The sequence below is a fragment of the Herpailurus yagouaroundi genome, unplaced genomic scaffold, assembly GCF_014898765.1.
Source record: "Herpailurus yagouaroundi ecotype Mexico unplaced genomic scaffold, PumYag 160, whole genome shotgun sequence".
In the NCBI taxonomy this organism is placed as follows: Eukaryota; Metazoa; Chordata; class Mammalia; order Carnivora; family Felidae; genus Herpailurus; species Herpailurus yagouaroundi.
Window position 1 is genome coordinate 51,643,093 of NW_024412401.1, and position 7,651 is coordinate 51,650,743.

The following is a 7,651-nucleotide window of genomic DNA, read 5'->3' on the forward strand; positions in this document are numbered from 1 at the left end:
AATTTCAGCCAAGTCTGGGCCAAGGTTACCTGGACCAACCTCCTCACTGAACTCAACAACCACAGTGATCTCTGTTCTGACCATGCTGCTCCTTGTGTAAAATCTTCCGTGGCTCCCTATGCCCCCGGCCCCCCCCCCCCCTTCCCAGACTAGAAGCCAGCCTCCTTACAGCCCTGGAGGTGTTCCCATGCCAGTCTCCACCTGGCTCTGCCCCCCTCATTGTCACCAGCCTCCACCATGTGAAACACTTCTCCAAACTGCAGTTTCTGTTCTCTGGGTGGAGGTTCCACTCCTCACTTGTTGCGGGGCTAACTCCTTTCGTTCTCCGTTTAGACAGAAGCTTTCCCTGCTCCACGGCCCTTGTGTTTCTCCCACCGCCCAGTACGGGCTCTTGCCCAATAGCCTGGACACCGGAGAGGGCCAGAGCCAACTCCCTCTCCTTCACTGTTGTCTTCCCAGCAGCCAGCAAAGGGCCTGCCTTGTCGCATGCTGAACGACCGGACGGGTTTCTGGTTTGATTGTGCGCCTCGGTCTTGGTGCCTCCCGGCCCGGGCCTGGACCTCCAGGGCGCAGAGCGGCTGTTTCAGGAAGGCAGGTGGTGGGTCGACATGGGAGACGCTCATTACAGCTCCAGGGGAAGGGATGACAAAGCCAAGGGTGGGGGCTGGAAACGAGAAGAAGCAGGCGAGGGGTTCGCGAGAGGCCAGTCCCGGGACACCTCTCGCGCCACGCACAAAGATGGCGACACAGATTTCCCCACTCCCCCGCCAATATGGCCGTCCCGAGGGAGAGGCGGGCCTGCGGGGCGGAAGTGACGCAGCCGGAAGTCCGGCCGCGGCTTCGCGGCCTGGGAGCGCGGTGCAGAGGTTGGCGGACTGTGAGCTGGGCGATGCCGCGGGCGGCGGGGCTCGGCAGTGCAGCGGCGCTGGGGCCGCTGCTGGCGGCTCACGTGGTGGCGGCGATCGAGCCCATCAGCGTGGGCATCGCCCTCGGGGCCGCGTCCGCCCTCACCGGCTACCTGTCCTACACGGACCTGTACTGCCGCTTCGCCGAGTGCTGCCGCGAGGAGCAGCGGCTCAACGCGTCCGGTAGGGCGGGTCCGCCCGCGAGGGGCGCGGCGCTCACCCTGAGCTGGGGCGGGAGGGAGGACGGACGGGGCCTCGGTCCGGACTCCCGCCCTGCAAGCCGTGCCTGCTGAGACAGTCTGCAGACCGTGGGGGCTCTGCCTAAGTTCCTTCTTAAGTGCCTCGGATTCCCTGGGAGTACAGAAAGAAGCTGGAAGCAGCGTGCTCGGCCCTTTGCCCCATTAAGTAGTTCTCAGATGTGCAGCGTGTGCAGCGGCTGCCCAGAAAGCCCACGTTTGGCCCCGGGTTTTCTTACACTTCAGCAGGGGTAGCTGGGGAATAGCACGCAGCGCAGTCCAGAGAGGGCTAATCCTTGGATGAACGAACACGTTCAGCTTCCTTATCAGACACTGGAGTGTTAAGCAGGACATCCATCTAGTGCATTTCCTTGGAAGTGGCATCGTGTGGCTCTGCAACCCGAGGCTGTGCTCCGGGTCAGACCTGGGGTTTGGCAGACACCCTGCCGGACCGCTTGCTAATAATAGGTGCCTCTCGCTTTGGCCAGCTGGGGAAAGCGCTGCTTTTCTGGTGCCTGTTTAATGTATATTTTTCTCTCTGTTCTCCGGCTGGCTCCTGCAGCCCTCAAGCTGGAATTAGAGGAGAAGCTGTTTGGGCAGCATCTGGCCACAGAGGTGATTCTCAAGGCGCTGACTGGCTTCAAGAACAATAAAAACCCCAAGAAACCGCTGACTCTGTCCTTACACGGCTGGGCTGGCACGGGCAAGAATTTTGTCAGCCAAATTGTGGCTGAAAACCTTCACTCAAAAGGCCTGAAGAGTAACTTTGTCCACCTGTTTGTCTCGACTCTGCACTTCCCTCACGAGCAGCACATAAAACTGTACCAGGCAAGAGAATCCTGTTATCCTGTCCCCCGGCCACTCTGGTCGGGGCGACCTTCGCTAACTCTGGCCTCTGCTGCCTCTCTTGGCTTTGGAGTAGCCCGGGGTCCCGCTGAGTTAAGGCACACTCGCCCACGGTAACCCTTTGCTGTTGGCCGAGCTCTCCTGCCACTTTTTTTTCCTCATTTGGTTCCAAAATAATACAGTGGGACAGGTGACGTTTATGGACATTAAAAGGTGGAGCCAAGAGAGGCCAGGGGACCTGCTCCTTACAGTCTTTCTGGCCTTGTGGCAAATCAGACCCTTGAACCCAGCTCTCCAGACTCCCACTAGCCACGTTCTGCAGTGACCCAGCGTGTTCGGCATTCCCGTCCCAGACCTTGGTGGAGCGGAGCAGGTCTCAGACGATGTGTTTGGACACGGCTTCATTTAAGTCTCCCCTGTGATGCAGCATATGCATTGAGCACTCTGTGTTTAGCGCTGTAGACTGGAGGGTTCCCTGCCCCAGCTTCTGTTCCCTTTGTGCCTCCCATCCAGATCCTTGGTGTTGCTTTCTTTCTTCACACGAAAGCTTCGAAGAACTGAATCCTAAGAGATACTTTTTCTTTTGAGATACTCTTTCTACATTTAATTTATAAGTTGTCTGGTAGGGTTCTCATTTAAATGAATGTTGTCCTTGTAAAGGTTAATCGTCTTACTGTTAGGTGGGGGCCTACATAAGAAACAGAAACTGATCGGGACAAGGAATTGAAAGTGGGTGTTCGTGAGACAGGGAAGCTTGCCAAAAAGAAAGAATAAGAAGGGATTTTCGTTTTCCAAATCCTTGGATAAAGAGTTGTATCTCTAGGAATCCAGTGATGGGGTGAGGGTGCCTCTGGAGCCTTTCGTGTCTGGGGGTTGAGGGTTTATTGCTTGGGTATCTTTGTTTCAGGAACATGTGCTTTCTGGGGAGCGCCACTGCCTTCGTTCGCCACGTCAGTACGAGGCATTGGTTTGGGGCACTGTGCCAACCTCAGTCCAGTTTCTTGTTCCCCAGTATGTCTGGTGAAATTAACTTGAGGTTTCAGTTCACAGTGAGTGGAAATGATGGGTTAACAGTGAACTGATGACTCTTCATGCCTTTGGCCCCTCTTGTACCTTTAAAAAGTCCTCTCCGGCATGTCATTTGAGTTAGGAAAAAAAAAAAAAAAAAAAAAAACAGCTTGGCACCCTAGCACCTATCTGCCAGTTTCGACTTTTTATAGACAAAGTTGTGGAAAAGCTGTTCCCCAGTGAGTGGCGGTTGGGAGGCAGTTTCCAAGAGCTCTTTGTCGAATCCCAGAGAGCTCTGATTTTTCATCGTTCGGAGCCTGAGGAACAGGGTCGCCCGTGTGCCTCTCCAGGCACATCCTCTGAGCTTCTGTTTCTTTTATGGCTGGTCCAGGACCAGTTACAGGGATGGATCCGGGGTAACGTGAGTGCGTGTGCCAGCTCCGTGTTCATATTTGACGAGATGGACAAACTGCACCCCGGGGTCATCGACGCGATCAAGCCGTTTCTAGACTACTACGAGCAGGTTGATGGCGTGTCTTACCGGAAGGCCATTTTCATGTTTCTCAGGTGAGCGGGAGGGGATTTCTCGGGGGCACGCAAGCCGTTCTTTCTCCTGGTGCTAGAAGGAGGCCCCGGCAACCATCAGGATTCTGTTGCCGAGGGACAGAGGTGCCTGGCAAAAGTGAATTGGTGACTTCTGTTACTTTGGGGTTGCTACTCTCAGCATGGCAGTTGCGGGTGGGAGGGGCCTGGGTGGCTCAGTCGGTTGAGCATCAGAGTTCAGCTCAGGTCATGATCTCGCAGTCCGTGAGTTCGAGCCCCGCGTCGGGCTCTGTGCTGACAGCTCGTAGCCTGGCGCCCGCTTCGGATTCTGGGTCCCCCTCGCTCTCTCTGCCCCTCCCTCGCTTGTTCTCCGTCTCTCTCTGTCTCAAGTAAAAAACTTAAAAAAAAAAAAAAAAAAGTTTAAGCCTCAGAGCATACATGTTGCTTGATTTAGACCCAGAATCTTAACGTGTGATTTTACTCTGCTTTGGCACGTGCAGCAATGCCGGTGGGGACCTCATAACTAAGACCGCCCTTGACTTCTGGCGGGCAGGAAGAAAGAGGGAGGACATCCAGCTGAAGGACCTGGAACCCGTGCTGTCCGTCGGAGTCTTCAACAATAAACACAGTGAGTCCCCCAGGCTCCCCGTGACCCTGCCAGCACAGCCTCCTCTTTCTTCAAGCCTTCCACGAAGCCACCGAATCCGTGAAGTAGGGACTTTTCCTTGGGGCCTCCTGTAATAGAAGCCAGTTAGCAGGGGGTGGCCAACAGGTGCCTCTGTCAGGCTTGTCCCACCTTGATGAGAAGAGAATCTCGACGGGTAAAGACAAGAAGGACGTACCGCGGGTCGGGATAACCACATGGGCCCCGTAGGAGCAGTGAGCTGGGCCAGGTGACAGTGACGGAGACGGGGGGACCCAGCTGTGTCTTGCTTTGCAGGTGGCCTGTGGCGCAGCGGGCTGATAGACAGAAACCTCATCGACTACTTTATCCCCTTCCTCCCCCTGGAGTACAAACACGTGAAGATGTGTGTCCGAGCCGAGATGAGGGCCCGCGGGTCCGCCGTAGATGAGGACATTGTCACCAGGGTGGCAGAGGAAATGACGTTTTTCCCCAAAGGCGAGAAAATCTACTCAGACAAGGGCTGTAAGACTGTGCAGTCACGGTTGGATTTTCACTGACCTCTCATCCAGGCGGGGGAAGAGGCCCCCCCCGGGAGCTCAGCAAGTGAGGGCCTTGCCCTTCCGGAAGCACTTTGAAGACTCCTTCGGGGTTTGCACATTTGCACCTGTGGACTTTCGGGATCTAGAAGTTTCTAAGAGCTGAGTTTTGAAAAGACGCCGATCTGGTGAGTGCGCCTGTCAGTTTGGACCAGACGGCAATCCAGCTGTCAACTGCGGTGGAAGATGAACTTTTAAAATCCCTCCCCTCACTTACTGACCTTGACGGAAGTGCCTTGCAAACAGCTGTGTGCGTGAGACCTCCCCTTCCCCCCCGCCCCCCCCTGCCCCCCCCCCCGCCCCCAGCACCTGTTCCAGGTGCTCTAGAAGCTGCTGCTCTAACTCAAGGAGTCCCAGGGCCCCTGCGCAATTCGGGGAGCTTTTGGTTTGCACCTACTAAGAGCCTGCTCTGTTCCTTTGCACAGAGAGTGTCCACTGGCTTGAAGTATTTTCAGTTAAAGTCGGTGGCACCCTCGGGCACGGGGTCCGGTGGCGATGTGGGCCTGCACACCGAGCCTTCTCAGCCAGGTGACCGGCCTGCCTGCGGTGCGGGGTCTCCGTCCGAGGCCTCTCCAGCAGACCGGGACAGGTGGCCTCTCAGGCTCCTGGAATTCCTTTGCCGTCATTTGGTATCGACCCCACCTTCCCTGGACACCCTTCTCCTGAACTAGATTTGTCCCCAACCATATGTCATCATTAGGGTGAGATCAGAACGAGACCGTGAGTTGTGAATTTGAGGCCTTGGTTCCCGTGGTGAAACGTTTGTCTGTTACAATGTACGCGTGGGCCAATCTGTCACTTTGCTCCAGAGAACCATTTGGAATCCGTGGGACGTGCTCAGGCTCCGTGGACGACACGGGCCACTGAGTGGTCAGCTTGCAGGCTCTGCGTTGCCAAAGAAGCCTTAGGTATCGCACACCAGAAACGCTAGGGTTTTCAAAGATATGTGTATTTTTTATAATGTTTTTACTCGCGAATCTTAGATGATAGAAAAACGTATAGGACATAGCTCATTTTAAAGCATGGGAAAGGACACGAGATGGAATAATTGTCTATTCCTTTATCAGAAACTCTTAGCAAAAACAGTTGCGTTTTTGTTAACGAGGTGCGTGGTCAGACATGGTCACAGATGCAGATCAAACAAGGTCAGTGTAAAGCGGCTGGTCCTGGGTGTCATCTGAGGACACCTTACATGGCAGCACCAGGCTGGGCTGCCCTGGCCGCCGGGAAATAAGGCGGATTCCAGCTGGTGTGAATCGTGCGTGTCATAACTGCAGTGCACCTGCAGACACGTCATAAGAACGACGTGCAGCGAATTTATGTGTACAATTTAGAACGAATGTCTTCATGACCCCGGAGGGCCTTCTGGAGGGTCACGTTTAGCCTTTTAAAAATGCCAAGTTAAGGCTTAACATTTTGAGTACGTGTTCTCGAACTGGAGCCCAGTGACATCTCTTTCCTAGCCCCACAAGCGTCTGGCCAGGCACAGACGGAGATCTTCCCTGTTGACAGTGACGCAACTCCCTGGACACGTGTGGGCCACCTTTGGACTGCGGTCACTGATTTGTCACCTGAAGAGGGAGGCCACGGTTGACCATAGCCCAGCCTCCCTCACCCTGTGTAGGATGCAGACGAGGACTTGAATTGACCTACTGAAGAGAAAATAAAGACTAAATTTTATCATGTGACGTGTTATTTGCAGACTTTTTTTTCCCCTAGTCTCTTTGGGAACCCTGAGAAGTTGGAGCCTGGGAGAAAGGCTGTCGGGCGACTCGGGTGTCTCACCACACCCTGGACATACTGGAGGGTAGTCTTTGCATCAGACAGAATTTACCTTAAAGGCTGGTATCTCCAAACAGAGACACTTACGTGGGGTTCGGTGATGGGTTATACGCCCTATTTCCATGGGTAAAAATGCCAAGAACGGCTGGACTTATTCCTAGCAAATATTTTCTCCTGAAATTAACATAGGAAGGAAATTGAGGCGGGGGGGGGGGGGGGGGCGGGACGTGACTCCGTGGTGACACTCTGAACTGGAACCAGGCCGGGCTCAGATCAGTAAACCAGAACTGGTAAACAGCGAAACCCCAGTTAAGCTAACCAGGGTCTGCTTGATCGCACTGCACCTGGCCTCCTGTCAGTGAATCGTTAACACCAATCCTCTTTCCAGGACTGAGGACAAGTCAGCTACTTTCTAGAAAGTTCAAACCCTCTTCGTCAACATCCCACCCAGTCCCGTCATCTCTCAGTTGAAGGTGGTCAAGTCCCGAGACTGGATTTCCCGGATCTGGTTTCCAGCCAAGAGTGGTTCCCGCTCCAGCCTGTCCTGCCTCATCTACAAAGAATGAACTTGCCAAATTAAGTCGGGGGACTCCTGTGTTCCCCGAGCCAGGGACTCCCAGGTGCTGGGAATGATGAGCCCCATCTGGGACTCCTGGGGACAGGACAACAGGCCAGCTTCTGATCCACATCAAGAACCTTCCAACACGTGCAGCCGTCCCTAGGAGGCCTGGATGCCCTTAAAGGGCCTCTGTGCAGGTCAGGTACCTGGAGGCAGAGGAGTCCCGGGGCAGCAGGGGGCCCTCCAGTCCTCTGGGCCTGAGAAAAACGGGCCGGTGAGCACTGCTTGGGCGCCACACCCCACAGGAGCTCCGCCCACCAGCAGGCACACAGGCGCGTTGCAAACACCAAGGTCCGTCTAGTCTCCTGTGCCCTGTACGCCCGCCTGGTGCCTCAGCTGGGGTTGTGTCTCGAGACTTGAACCCCACGGCTGGGTGTCGGGAGCTCCGTGAACCCCACAACAGTGCGGTCCCCGGTGCAGCTGAGCAAAGAGCCAGAGCCGCACGGATCCAGATTCCCCGCGTGAGCCTTCACTCCAGCCCGCACTGCGCC

The 7,651-nt window shown here is 55.3% G+C and overlaps 1 protein-coding gene across 2 annotated transcripts; it reads left to right on the forward strand.

Annotated features, from left to right (window-relative positions):
* The first annotated feature begins 735 nt into the window (after nucleotides 1-735).
* TOR1B (torsin family 1 member B) lies at nucleotides 736-6,447 on the forward strand. Of its 2 annotated transcripts, none has more exons than XM_040482620.1 (5): nucleotides 736-1,088; nucleotides 1,704-1,969; nucleotides 3,387-3,562; nucleotides 4,039-4,166; nucleotides 4,479-6,447. In XM_040482620.1, exons 1-5 carry the CDS (start codon nucleotides 773-775, stop codon nucleotides 4,718-4,720), a joined length of 1,128 nt encoding a protein of 375 aa, XP_040338554.1. In that variant the 5' UTR covers nucleotides 736-772; the 3' UTR covers nucleotides 4,721-6,447. The 2 variants fall into 2 exon arrangements, with proteins under 2 accessions (XP_040338554.1, XP_040338555.1); XM_040482621.1 differs by having other exon boundaries at nucleotides 4,555-4,663.
* Nucleotides 6,448-7,651: the final 1,204 nt, after the last annotated feature.

Bases quoted from the DNA above. Each gene is read 5' to 3' on its own strand.
- TOR1B (XM_040482620.1), top strand. From the start codon at position 773: ATGGCCGTCCCGAGGGAGAGGCGGGCCTGCGGGGCGGAAGTGACGCAG. The intron at 1,089-1,703 runs GTAGGGCGGGTC...TGGCTCCTGCAG, and splicing joins GCAGCGGCTCAACGCGTCCG to CCCTCAAGCTGGAATTAGAG. The intron at 1,970-3,386 runs GCAAGAGAATCC...TGGCTGGTCCAG, and splicing joins AGCACATAAAACTGTACCAG to GACCAGTTACAGGGATGGAT.